The sequence below is a fragment of the Sesamum indicum genome, linkage group LG10 (genome assembly GCF_000512975.1).
Source record: "Sesamum indicum cultivar Zhongzhi No. 13 linkage group LG10, S_indicum_v1.0, whole genome shotgun sequence".
NCBI lineage: Eukaryota > Viridiplantae > Streptophyta > Magnoliopsida > Lamiales > Pedaliaceae > Sesamum > Sesamum indicum.
In genome coordinates, this window is record NC_026154.1 from 5,282,707 (window position 1) to 5,297,544 (window position 14,838).

Sequence of the window (14,838 nt, forward strand, 5' to 3'; positions counted from 1 at the left end):
CTGACCTTGCCCACAACTTGTTGTCTTGTTCTGCCCTAGAAGAAGAAGGGCTTGAAGGGAAATGGGGTAAGGGGGTTATGAAAATATCTAAGGGTTCCTTAACCATTTTCAAAGCCGAGAAAAAGAGAAACTTGTATTTGTGCACTGTGAAATATGATTCTTTTTCTGAAAATGTTTCTTCGGAAAATAAGTCTGAATTATGGCACAAAAGATTAGGGCACATCAGTTTTAAAGGTCTAGAAATATTGCATAAAAATGGTTTTTTGAATGAAAAGCCTACTGCTTTAAACTTTTGTGATGACTGCACTCTAGGAAAGCAACACAAAGTGCATTTTCCCTCTTCCACATACCCAACTCCCACTTCTTCAAATTGCATTCTAGACTATGTACATGCAGATGTCTGGGGACCTGCAAATATTGAAACTCATGGTGGAAACAAATATTTTCTTTCTATAATTGACAATTTCTCTCGAAAAGTTTTTGTATTTCTTATGAAACAAAAATCAGATGTTTTTGAGAAATTTCAAACCTGGAAATATCTTGTTGAAAACCAAACTGGTTACAAGCTTAAAGCCTCAAGAACGGATAATGGACTTGAGTTTTGTAATAAGCAATTTACTGAACTTTGTGAAAAATTTGGTATAAAAAGACACAAAACCACTCCTTATACACCACAGCAAAATGGGGTAGCAGAACGCATGAATAGAACTCTACTAAATAAAGTAAGATGCTTATTAATTAGTTCAGGATTACCAAAGACCTTTTGGGGAGAAGCACTTTTAACTGCAGCTTACTTAATTAATCGTTCTCCTTCTGTGCCTTTATTTGGAAATATTCCTGAAAAATTATGGTCAAAAACAGATGTTGATTTTTCTTCTCTTCGCATTTTTGGATGTTCTGCCTTTTGTCATGTTAATGGTGATAAATTAGACCCTAGATCCCAAAAATGTGTCTTTATTGGTTATCCACCTGGTGTTAAGGGATATAGACTTTGGTTAAGAAGTCAACCTGGTTTTAGAGTAGTTATTAGTAGGGATGTCGTATTTAACGAATCTGAAATGCCATGTTTACAAACTTCCTCTAAAAACTCTAATAACTATAATATTGAGACCACCTTTAATAAGGTGGGACCAAATTCTGAGGATAACCAACAAGGGGTAGAAGATAGAGAAGGAAATCAAGATGGCAATAACGAAATAGAAAATGAAAATTCAGAAAATACCTATCAACTTGTTAGAGATAGGGAACCTAGGGCACGTAGACTCCCTACTAGGCTTAGAGACTACCACTTAGCTTTGAATACTGAAAATCTTGAACCAAATTCTTATGAAGAAGCTATTGAAAGTCAATATTCAAAAGAATGGTTATCTGTCATGCATGATGAATTAAAAGCTTTAAAAGCAAACAAAACCTGGATTTTGGTTCCTAAACCTAAGGGTGCTTCCATAATAGATTGTAAATGGGTTTTCAAAATCAAAGAAGAAAATAATACTAAATGATTTAAGGCATGATTAGTAGCCAAAGGTTTTACACAAAAAGAAGGCATTGATTACACTGAAATTTTTTCTCCTGTAGTTAAATTTACCACTGTTCGTGTAATGCTTGCTTTAGTTGCTCATTATGATTGGGAACTTAAACAAATGGATGTGAAAACTGCCTTCTTGCATGGAAACCTAGATGAACAGATATATATGTCTCAACCCTATGGCTTTGTTGATAAGAAAAACCCAAATCTTGTGTGTTTGCTTCAAAAATCTTTATATGGCCTTAAACAATCTCCAAGATAATGGAATAAAAAGTTTGATCAATTTATGCACTCACTTGATTTTAAGAACAGTGCTTATGATCCTTGTTTATATTTTAAGTATGAAAATAATGTGCCTTTATTCCTTGTTTTGTATGTGGATGATATGCTTATTGCTAGCCCCAGTCTTAGCATGATTGAAAATTTGCAGGAAAATCTGTGCAAGAATTTTGAAATGAAAAATCTAGGGAATGCTAAGAAAATACTTGGCATGAATATTGAAAGAAATAGAGCTAAGTCAACCATTTTCTTAAACTAAACCTCTTATATTCAAAATATTCTTGCAAAATTTTCTATGGAAAAATCCAAACCATCTTCAGTACCACTTGCTGCACATTTTCAGTTGAGTAAGGAACAATGTCCTAAGACTGATTCTGAAAAAGATAAAATGAAAAACATTCCCTATTCAAATGCTATAGGATCAGTTATGTATTTAATGGTTAGCACTAGGCCTGACATTGCATATGCTGTAAGTTGTCTTAGTAAATACATGTCAAACCCCGGAACCTCCCATTGGGATGCTTTAAAATGGCTTTTGAGATATTTAAATGGTACCAAAAATCTTCGAATAACTTTCTCAAAAAGATCAGATGATATTAGAGTTGTTGGATATGTAGATTCAAACTATGCTAATGATAGGGATAACAGAAAATCTACCACTTCTTATATTTTTACCTTTTACGGTGCTTGTGTAAGTTGGAAATCCCAACTTCAAAATATTGTAGCTCTTTCAACTACAGAAGCAGAATATATAGCCATGACTGAAGCAATAAAGGAAGCAATATGGCTTAAAGGCTTAATTTCTGAAATAGGTTTTATGAAAAATAAACCTCTTGTCTTTTCTGATAGTCAGTCTGGGATACAACTGTGTAAGAATCCTATTTTTCATTACAGAACAAAACACATAGATGTACGGTATCATTTCATTAGAGATGTTGTAAACAAAGACTTAATTAGTCTTGAGAAAATTAAGTCTGAGGAAAATCCTGCTGACATGGGAACAAAATGTTTACCAATAGAAAAATTTGATAGCTGTCTTAGAATCTTGAATTTATAAACTGTGTTGTACTAATTTTTCTGTTCTTGCAGGGACCTAGTAAAAGGCAATGATGAAAGCCATAACTTTTCGATCCCCCTTCTTGGTTTGGACCAAGGTGGAAAATGTTAATAAAATTGGCCCAAACCAATTGGTCGGACCCAACTCTTGGATGGCTTTCTCACTCCAGCCCATGGACCACACAACCCGGTTACCCAGCCCACTTGAGGTTTGACCCGTCTGACCCTTGACCCGCATACTTAAAGTCTCCCTCTCTCTCAATCCCTAAAAACCCTATTCCCTTATCCCCACTTCCGCCGTCTGCATTCTTTCTCTCCCCTTCCCAAGTGACCCCTTGGGTCTCTCACTCTCTCCTGGAATTCTCTGATAACTCTTCTCCTCCTCTAATGGCTGTTACCAACCGTTCAACACGAAGCCCCTTTAAATGGCTGATAATGAACGGTTCAAGGTACCGAACCATTCTCTGACTAATCTCCCTCGTCTCTCTTCTTCTTCTGTAAATTCGAGAAACACTTCATGCTCTTAAGCTGAAGTCACAAGGTTAAATAATAGCCTCTGTGGCAAGCCTCTGTGGCATTCTTGTAAAAGCCTTTGTGGCCGTGACCTGTGTGGTTCTGTTGGTGGCTTGTGTAGCCAAAGCCTTAGTGGCTGTTGTGAGAAATTGCAACCGTGTTTGGGTTGTGGCTCTTTGGCCTGTGTGTCAAAGGGATCTGGCTTCCTGAGCCTTATTTTGTTTGCGGTATCTGTAAGCTTCATTGTATTGTCCGCAGGTTTATTTTGTATTGTTATTTCTGCTATTAGGGTGTTTGTAATTTAAGTAGTAAAAGCCTGTAATTTATTTTATACCTGCTGTAATTGATTCTTGCCGGAGACCGATCCATACCTTTCAATAGTCTCCCAATACTCTTCAAAGTTTAGGTGCCTGTCGAATTCCAGTGGAAGCCCATCAGAGAATGTCGGGTAGGGTATGTTGAGGCCAGTTCCGTGCCGCGAAAAATAAATCGAAATTAGCAGCAGGCAGATTCTGGGCTTTGGACATGAAGTGATGAATGAATTCAGTTTGGACAAAACGTGATTGTGAAGCCTCTTGAAGCCAGTCTGATTGACAGACTGATCATGGGAGTAACATGGCCTTGATAAGGGTAGGGGATCACAATTGCATGTGGCTTTGTGTGTGCCATTTGAGTCTGGAGAAGTTCGAATATGCGTAAATGACGACCCCCTCTTGCCTTGGACTGTTTTTGAAATAATTGATAGATTAAATAATCTCAAGTAAACTAATGTTCTGATAGCTACTCTTTGAAACCGAGGGAGGCAAAAGAAAAACATTTAAGTAGGATTAAATACTAAAATTTTTATTTTAAATAATATTTATAAAAGTTACATACATAGTGCGTGTATAAATTACTAGCTTTATTATTAAGTGAGAGTATTATTTTAGTCAATTTTTGTATTCAATATTTAGTTTATTTTATTATTTATTATCTAACTCCCCACTCTCCCCTCATCTTTTGGTGGTTAATGTTTTGAAATATATTTTGCATCTTTTCTTCTTCTAATACAACAAATGGTTTGCTTCATTAAACTATTAAATTACATTCAACACTTTTTCTAATAATACCAAACATCGAAACTCGAAATTATCTTTAATTTGGTTAAGTTAGTTTTGAAGAGCAGAGGAGGATGGTCTTGGAATATGTTCCAGTAATGTCACCTTGTGCAGTTACGTGAGAAGAGTTGGCTTGGGTGGTTAGGTGAGAAGAACAAGTCCATCAACTTGCCTTGGGCGTTTAGTTTACTAAAGTTGATCTTCTTTTGATGTAAACTTGTTATTAGTTAAATTAAGTAAATGAAGCTGTTGGATATTACTTGTCACCAACTTTGTATGATTTGCAAATCTCTTGATCTAAGTCATTGACTCAATCTCTTTTGGAATTTGCCATTTCAAAAACTAGCAATGGCTAATCTGTTGCTAAGTTCCATTGCAAAATTCGGTCAACTTTTGAGGGCCACACTTCCGTCGCAAGTTGTTGCAAAAGTCTGAGAATTTTTTTTAATTTTGCAATGGAGCACGGATTTTTAATTATATCCGTTGCAAGTATTTTGCAATGAAAATTGCAGCAGACAAAAGTCCTAATTTAATAATTTTTTCTTGCAACGGAATATAGTCGTTGCAATTTTTATGATTTTTTTTAAAGCAGAATATAGTTGTCGCATTTTTTATGAAATTCTTTTGCAACGGATTTTGCTGTTGAATTATGAGTTCAATACATCCTATTTAGCATAAAATATCTTGAAGTTACTTTTAATTTTTTCCCACTAAATTTGCAACGGAGTTTAAGCTCCGTGGCAAAAGTGCTGCAAAATCTGCTGAAAACGATTAATAAAAGAATACTTCCATCTTACTATATTCTTAAATTTGTATCCGTTCATCACCTCTTCTAACTACTCTTTCCTTTTGCTCTACTTATATTTTTACTCTTCTTTTAGCTATTAAACTATTACTGATCACGCCGGTGAAACAAGTCACATATCTTGGAGGTTTAGCTAGCAAACATTATAGTAAGTACAAAAATTTTTGCTAGTACATTTATATATAGTCATTGATTTATCCTCATGGCCAATATGGCAAATACAATTAATTACGCATTTAAATATCAAATGATGTTGTTCTATTCAAGTGTAGGTAGATTGATCCTATCAAATAAGTGAAGATTCACCCAAAGTATCATGTAAACCCAAAAGAGATAATTTCACTTTACATACCAAAATTATTCATTTTCTTAAATTTTAGTACTCTAGGTTTCTAAGTTATCAGACTTGATACCCAAAATTTTTAATTGTCATCCGTTTGAGTACCCTCTGTTGAGTTGACTGTTAAAAGGTCAATCCAATTTTGGGGAGAGATTAGGCTGGAACTTATTTATGTAAGGGCATGTTTGGCTGCCATTATATTCAACATACAAAAAGGTTATGTCTTGATTCATTTCGATTTCAAGTTCATAATTATAAACAAATACCAATTTCACTCAAGAAAAGCTTTTTTCCTTTTCTCTTTTTGCATGGCTACAACACTAATGTTGTCATACTCTATTTATCGAAGGTTTATGTTATTTTTCATATTATTTTTTTTAATCAATGATTTTTTTTGGATATTTTCGTAATTAGTGAATTAGAAGTTATAATAAATTTATCATTGATATTGTGACCTAGAAAAAAAAATTCTATTTACAGTTTATCTCAACTAAATGAAAATAAATGCCTTTGAAAATGAATTCTTATAATATTAACGGGAAGAAAATATCGATTATAAATCTATTCTTACAATATATTATTATTGAAGCAAATAAAAATTAATATTTTTCTTCTTTCATGATAAAAGTATGGGTAAATTATGTTTTTTTGTCCCTCTATATTGCCACTTATTCCTTTTTTTTATTCTTAATGTTCATGTGTCATGATTACCATCCTTAATGTACACAAATTCTTACAAATTTGGAACAAATTAACAAAAAATTATAAACATTTGAATTGGTATTTTCATAATTATTTGAATTAGAATTCTTTTAATTATTCCAATGTGTTGTCTAGTCTGACAAATTATTTTTCGATATTGAATACTCATATTATAGCTCATCATGAGATTTTCAATTATAGTAATCTTCTATAAAGCCTTTTCTAAGGATGTTGTATTTACCATTCTTACATTTACAACATGGACAATGAATTTCTTTTTATCCAAAAAATTATGCTGTGTTTTTGCCCAATTTATAAACACAATCACTCCGTCTTGCAATTTTTTTCTAACACCAATATCATGGGGTACATTCTTCTCATACATCCACTTTCTCAACTCTCTCAATATTTTTATTCTAAACCAACAAATATATATACATATAATAAAAACTCTAGACGTGTGACTTGTTGTACCGACTTGATCACATACAGTTAAATTGCACATAGAAGATCAAAATTCTAGTAGAGTAAAAAAAAATAGTAGTAAGAATATGTGAAAGCGAATAAGAAAACAAGAATGAAGAAAGATGTAAGTATTCTTTTATTACCTTTTAGCAGCGAATTTTACCATGGACCTCATGTCCGTTGCAAAATTTGAGGTAAATGTGTCTAAAAAATGAATGCTTCCAACTAGCTTGTATGGATTGCAATGAATCAAACATCCATTGCAAAAATAATGACAAATTTATAGGCAACATTGCCACGGATTTGCTTCTGAGGCAAAATTCAATGCAACACTCAACTCTTTCTATTTGCAACGGAAAAAATACAAAAAATTTGTGGCAAAATTAATTGCTATATTATTTTAAAAATTATGTAACTTGAAGATCATTACAAATGTCGTTGCAAAAAATTTAATTAAATTACAATGACTTTTTTCCGATGCAATATTCATTGCAAATTATTAGCAACCGATATAATTTGAAAATCCATTTCAAATGGTGTCACGGATATTTCTTTTGCACAAATCGTTGCAAATTTGCAATGGATGTGTTCCATGGCAATATTTGCCGTGACTTTTGAAACGAAAGTGTATCATCCAAATGTTGATCAATCTTTGCAATCGGATGTCCGTTGTAAAGTTTTATTATGGTTTTGCAACAAATATCCAAATAATTTTTATTTTAATTTAATTATTATTGGGATTTTATCCCCAAAGTGATGAGCCCTAAAAACTATTATAGAGATAATATTGTGTTTTCAAACCCTTATACAACAATTTCAGAAATCGATTACAAAATAAATATACAATGAAAAACCAATGAAAAACTAGCAATGGACAATCTGTTGCTATGTTTCATTGCAAAATTCAGTCAACTTTAGAGCGGCACACTTCATCGCAAGTTGTTGCAAAAGTGGAGGAAAAAATTTTCTGCAGACTAACCAATTGTCACAAATTTGTAATGCATTTAATAGTAGTTTTGGAACGGACAACCACTCTTGCTACATAGCTATTTCAATTTTATTTTGGTAGACTCAAAACCCGTGGCAATATTGTGGGAGGTTTTATTTCGGAACGTATTTTGAAACAACATCCTATTTTGTAACAGGTTTGTAACAGTTTACCCGTCCCAAAACTATTTAACTTCTTATAAACGATGTGATGTCGTCATCTGCACAAATCCATTAAAATATTCGTTATGATTTGTGACAGACTGTTACCATCACAAAAAAATTCCTTCTAAATCCCAAGTTTCTCAGTAGTACATTTTTTTTGCTAATTTTGGGAACACATAAAATCTTTCTTATAGCATAACATACACCCAAAGACAAACCTGCAGGATAATAGATATTATTACAAAGAGGGGAGAAATCTTAGCATAGCATACACTCAGGGATAAACCTCGATAATAGACCTTATTCCCAAGAGGGGAGAGATCTTATAGTTAGTGAAACCAGCATCAGAAAAGAGTTTTGCCCATTCTTTTTGGTTTCTTTCTTTTCCACCAACTACAGTCATCATTAACATGTCGAAGAGGAGTTGAGTTTCCACTGATTTATGGTCGGAATTTTGGTCATCGACTACCATCTCAATGATCACCACCTTTCCTCCTTTCTCATTACTCTTTATTGCTTCTTTGCATCTCTTCAGGATCTCTACACATTCCTCGTCGCTCCAATCATGCAATATCCACTATATATCAACATATATGAATGTTTTAGTGAACATATGTATATCATATAATAGTACGTATTCGTTTCACCAAATACCTATTATATAATATTCTATCCAAAATATTTTAATTTTTTTTACATAAATAATAATGCAATTGACACAGTCCTCCATTTTAGAAAATTCATTCAAAAAGATGAATGCTATAATTAATCAAGCGGTAGGTTTAATCTATGTGCATTTGTCATTTTATTAAGAAAATTATGTCATTGCCCTCATATTTATTTATTCCATTTAAGTGTCCCACCAGTGTGAAGGGTGGTTTCTGGAAGGAAAAGGAAAACGAAAAAATCATGACAATTAAAAATATGTAGGACCAAAATTTTACTCTAGAAACATAAATGAAAAAAATGTTGGAATGAATGAGTCAATAGCCCCAATTTAAAATATCACGTGAGATGCACCTACATTTTTTAGGTGAAAAGGGTGATCTCCAGTAAAAAGGAACTAGAATTATGGGGAAAAATAATATAGGACCAAAATATTAGTCTAAAAAATTAAAGGACGAAAACACTAAATGATCTAAGTAGAGACCAAAAATGCATTTAAGTCTAAAAAGAAAAGGGTAAATTGGACAACCCCTGTGATTAGACCAAATTACACAAACAATCCCTGCTCTTAATATATTACAAGTATACTTTTAAGGGATGTTAGTGCAACGTATCTAGGGAGTATTGTGTAAAGTTTGACCATTGAATAAGGGGATTTATTTATAATTATAACTACAATCATATGAAATATACTCACCCATATCATATTTTGAGAAGGTGCAAAATACTTTTCATTGAAGAGACGTTTAACTAACACCCGCTCCTTGCGCGATATTTCTTGAGCTTTTGTTATAAAATGAAATTTGTACCTCTAGTGATAAATTGTTGAATTATATATACTAATGTGTCCGGCGCACTCAAAGGAATGTGCATAATTAAATTAAAATTTTGAAAATGAATTTATATTTTTAAAAAAATATTTTAGTTTAAAAAATTAAAAATACTAATCTTTTTTTTAAAAAAAAGTTATAAAAAGTTAAATGGAAGTTAAGAAGAATGAGTAGTTTGGGGTTCAAAGTGATTTGGGGATTTTAGAAGAGTGGGAGAGTGGAAGTTAATAAATTAATTAATTAAATTAAATATTAAAAAATATATAGATTAGCAGATCTAAGAAAAAAACAAATGAGATACGAAATTGGTGCTCTAACTTAATAATAAAGTATAAGTTAACAGTCCAAATTTAATAAATACATCTACCGTTTATGTTTTCTTGTTCGACTTAAATGAATGGTTTAGATTTTAGCAGTATATATACGCACATATATAAATTTTATATATAGACTTTATACTTGTACTTAAAAATTATTTACACAAATGTAATTCATATATAATATATATAAATATGTTCGTATACTTTCTACGTGATATACAAAATGAGCAAAAAATTCTCTATGTGAAAAAAAAAAATAACAAATTACCTCATGCCTTTTTCAAAACATTAGGGATATTTTCACATATCGAACATTTGATGTTTCGATATGAAGGTTTTTTTCTTTTTTCTTTTTATGAACTGAAATATGAAATATAATATCAATTTATTGTAAAAAAGCATGATTAAAATTGAAGACTTTCTTAACTTTGGGAGTAAATGTAGATTTTTGCCCTCTTTTTCAACCAAACTTACGCATGGATACATACCTTGAGTAGTACTGCATCTGCTGGAGGAATGTACTCAAACATATCTCCCTCAACGTACTTCAAGTTCCTTGTCCCCTCTAATCCTGCAACGATAGGTGCAAGATCAAGCACCGTACAATGAATTTCTGGAAACGCCTCGGCTATGGCCTTGGCCAAAGTTCCAGTGCCTCCCCCCACGTCCACAAGAGAACCCAAACCCTCAAACACTTGCCTACAATCTCTGGCAATCACGTCGGCCACCATTGGGGTATCATTTCCCATACCTTGATCAAATAAATGCCCAAACCTTGGATTCTGTTCTTTCTGCTCCCAAAGTGACATTCCATGAGTGGTATGAAATGCTGTGCGGTCCTCGATATTTCGGAACCATCCACTCAAATGCTGCCATGGCTCACATAGGACTGAATCAAGTTGGGACAGTAAGAACGCCTTCATGCTCATGGGGTGGTCTTCCATCAAAAGACGTGAAGCAGGCGTAAGCCAATAACCCTGCTCGTCGGATGAATCGACTTTTTCCAATACGAAAAAGCCTGAGTGCACGACGGTCCGCATGAGACGGCGCACGTGGTCGGCTTTGGCTCTATCTACGCCAGGTAGAGCTTCCATCAGTTCAGTGAGAGTCATGGGGCGGCCATGCTTGTTGATGATCCCCGGGATGCCGAGCTCAGTTACGCATTTTAGTGACATAGAGTTTATGTAACTGAACACCTGATTCCAAATGCGAGCTTCAGCTTCAAGTAGCTCAGAGGATGGCTCTTGCTTAATCGTTCCCATATCTCTCTTAATCAATCTATGAATATTGATTAAGTGTGGAAAGCTGAGTCTAAATCGTACAAGTGGTGGGCTAATTATGAGGAATCGCAAAGTATTTTAATTCAGCTGGTCAATGTTTTGCAAAATTATGAAATATTTTATGGGGGAGAGTTGATGAGTAGCTAACGCACGCCATGATGAGTAGCTAAACATCCATATTATATAAAAATAAATAAATAAATACTTCTTACGATTACTTACACCACCATACTAATTTTTAAAATTATCAAAAATACTCTTATTTATTTTCAATCATCCCTATTTAAATTCTTCTTTTTATTTGTATGATCTATACTATCTATCTATGCTAATATGGAAATTTGACTCCCACCAATTTTTTTTGGTGTTGATAATATGTCTAAATTAGTTTTATTTTATTTATTTTTTTAAAATTTGATGTGTTAGTCTATATATCTTATTTTTATTTATAACGCTTTTTAAAATATAAATAATTATTTATTATATACAACAAATACTAAGTGACATAACAACTAATATAAAAAAATGTCTACATGTTTTTTAATTCGGCCGGCCACTTCACGTTTGAATAAAGAATTTAAATTATGTCCTCCCTCTATAACAACGCCCAATTATATGGTGTATTGCGGCTAAAATATTTTTTTAGTCTCATAAAATAAAGATATAATTTTTTTTAGTACTACAATTATGACATGTATTATTTTTAATCCTATAGAACTCATAATCACGCATTTTTAATTTCAAACAGTCATGTGCATTATAATTTTGAGATTAAAAAGACGTTTGTTTAAGACTAAAAAACATTACAATTTTGGAATCCCAAAATCACATTTTTTTTGGACTTAAAAGGTGTGATTTTAAATTTTATGAGAATAAAAACATCACCTGCTATTGTTGTGGTACAAAAAGAAATTATCCTTATTTTATAGGATTAAAAAAATATTTTGTCCGATGTCCTCTTTATAGGGGCCTTTTGTTAGAGCCAGTACATAGCCACGTGTCAAACTAGCTATTGTTGGATGATCTTGTAATCAATGGCTGCTATTTTGGGTTAATGGATGGGTTGGGTTGAATGCAACCCAATCAGAAAAAAGATGTTAATCCCTATCACATTATATTTTTTTCTTGATTTTTAAGGGTATATTAGTCTTTTTTGGGGATTTAAGCTGTTTAACCGCCATCAAAATTATACAGCTACTCCGAGAGAGGTGAACTAATAAGTTGTTGATAGAACGAGACTGTGTATAAATGGCATACGCCATATTTTAATCGCCCACATGCTATTGAATTGATTCTCCAATTCACCCGTTTTAATGATTGATTCCCTTTTAATCATCTATTGAATTTTTTATGTTAAAATTTTATATTGTATTTATATGATTATATGTATGTAAATAAGTTACTATTCGCTACAATATTAATATTTATGATTAAAAATTATGATAAATAAAATATTATTAACCATAATTAGATAAGATCGATATGAAAAAATTATTTGCCATAACTAAGAGTCATGGTAAAAATATTTACTATGGCTTTCAACAATGGCAAATGTTTTAGCCACCCTTGCAAAAATTATGGTTAATAACTGTTGCATAGTCGTGATTAATGACTATTTGCTACGACTATTTATCATTAACTATAATAATTAAAGTATAATTAGATGTTATATTTCTTGTAGTGATTACACATAATATATACAATGGTTTGTTCTCGTCTTGAAAATTTTGTGAACCCATAATAGTCACTACAAAAAATACAATAGTTAATCATGGTTAATTGCCATGGTCAAAAATAAAATAATAGTGTGCAAGTAGTCATTGACCACGACCATGCAACAATTATTGATCATGATACCTGCGAAGGTTGTTAAAACATTTGCCATGACTTTTATTTCTACAATAGCTTTAGTAATGACAAATAACTATTTTTTAATAGAAAATCTATGTTTTTGCATTGATTTAATTTAACTATGGTCAGTAAAAATTATTTACCATATTTTAATTCATAGCTATTAAAATTATAAATAATAATTATTATATTTTGATAGTGATTCTAATATCCCTTCATCGTTTCCTTTCAAAATTACAATTACTTACAGGAGTAATTAAATAATACAAAAATGGCTTGCTCCATTAAAATATTAAATTAAGTTCTGTTAAAGTATAACATCGAGTTTTCAAGTTTCATTAACATGGGAGCCATCTCTAGAATCTAGATGTCTCACAGTCGATTATAGGTTATGTCACACTTGGCATGGGAGCCACCTCTTTAATTTGTAGGACAAATTGCTATATGAACAGGAGCCACCTCTAAAATTCTATTACCTGATCATACTAGAACATGCGTTATGTCACACTATGACGAGGACATTGCATTTTGGAGGGATGATTATGATACCCCACCAACATGGTTATTAACTAATAAGATAAGCAATATATAAGTATTGATAAAAAATTTCAAATGTACCCACTGGATATCTCTTTTCAATGAGTTATTTAAACTTGAATTTCGAGATAAACTAGATGAATTTGAAATAATTCTGAAGTCCAACTGGCTCATAAACCTGAAACGTGACACCTTGTGTAGTTACATGAGATGAAGAAGGACTCTATCAATGATGCCTTGGCTGGTTAGGTGAGAATAAGTACATTAGTATTTAGATGTCAAGCCAATTTAATTGATCGATTTATTATGAGTTGTGAAAGCACAAGAATAGTTCACGAGCTTACTTGTCTGCAACATAGAATCTTATGAACAACTTTTGCAGAAATTCACATTCCACTTTTTAAGCAAGAGGAATAGAAAAGGTCAGCTACTTATTTGTTCACAATAAGATAAAGAAAGATAAAACACTAAAAAGTTTCATGGAAAGATTTAATAATGAGACGTTGGAGGTGCAAGCTGTTCGAATATACATGACGGTGAGCATTTTGATACACGGGTTAAAGAAGGGCCCCTTTGTATCAGCATTAGCAAGGGATCCGCCTGTAGATGTGGAGCAATTGATGGGAATGGCTCAAAAGTATATTGATGAGGAGGAGATGAATGCCATAAAAGACGGGGAATGGCAAAGTAGCCAAGATAGGGGTCAAGGTCGAGATCACATGAGAGACGATAGGGATAAGCGTTCGAGGTTGGATAAAGGAAGGAAGCTACAACTATCAACTAAAATATCACAAGTACACGCCATTTACCATGACCAAGGCGAACACTTTAATGATGGTAAAAAAATCTGATGTATTGAAGTAGCGTAGACACACAAGGTTTACACCTGCCAAGAAGTATTCCAACAAATACTGCAAGTTCCACAGCAAAAAGGGCCTTGATACTGAGGATTGCTATCAATTAAAAGACGAGATTGAAATGTTGGTGGACAAGGGTATTTCAAGGATCAAATACTCCGAGATCGAAAGACGGAGAGAGATGAGATAGAAAGGAGTAGATCAAGGAGTAGAGAGGGGTCGAATCGAGAACGAGAGGAAAAAAGAGATCTAGGAATTAGAGATAATGCACCTATGAAAGGTGTTATACATACTATAGTAAGAGGACGAGTAGTTGGGCTCTAAGAGAACAAGGAAGAGGCATGAACGAGATGCTAGGTCGAAGGGAAGAGGGGAGTTCATGATGAATGTGGAATCAGAGGAAGAAATTGTTTTAGGAAGCAAGGGCATGAGCACTGGGGTGGGATACATGTAATGTTAGAAAGATTGTTTTTTGTGTTAATTTGGGGAATACATGTCCGTAGAGTATTTCCTAACATATCTAATTGTTTGGAAAAATTATAATTTTAGTCCTGTAACTTAAG

At 32.9% G+C, this 14,838-nt stretch overlaps 1 protein-coding gene across 1 annotated transcript; it reads right to left on the bottom strand.

Moving 5' to 3' along the window:
* Positions 8,099–11,114, bottom strand: LOC105171976 (probable O-methyltransferase 3). Its single transcript, XM_011093278.2, has 2 exons — positions 10,239–11,114; positions 8,099–8,511 (listed from the first exon to the last, which is right to left on the bottom strand). The coding sequence occupies exons 1-2, from the start codon at positions 11,010–11,012 to the stop codon at positions 8,209–8,211; spliced, it is 1,077 nt and encodes a 358-aa protein (XP_011091580.1). The 5' UTR covers positions 11,013–11,114; the 3' UTR covers positions 8,099–8,208.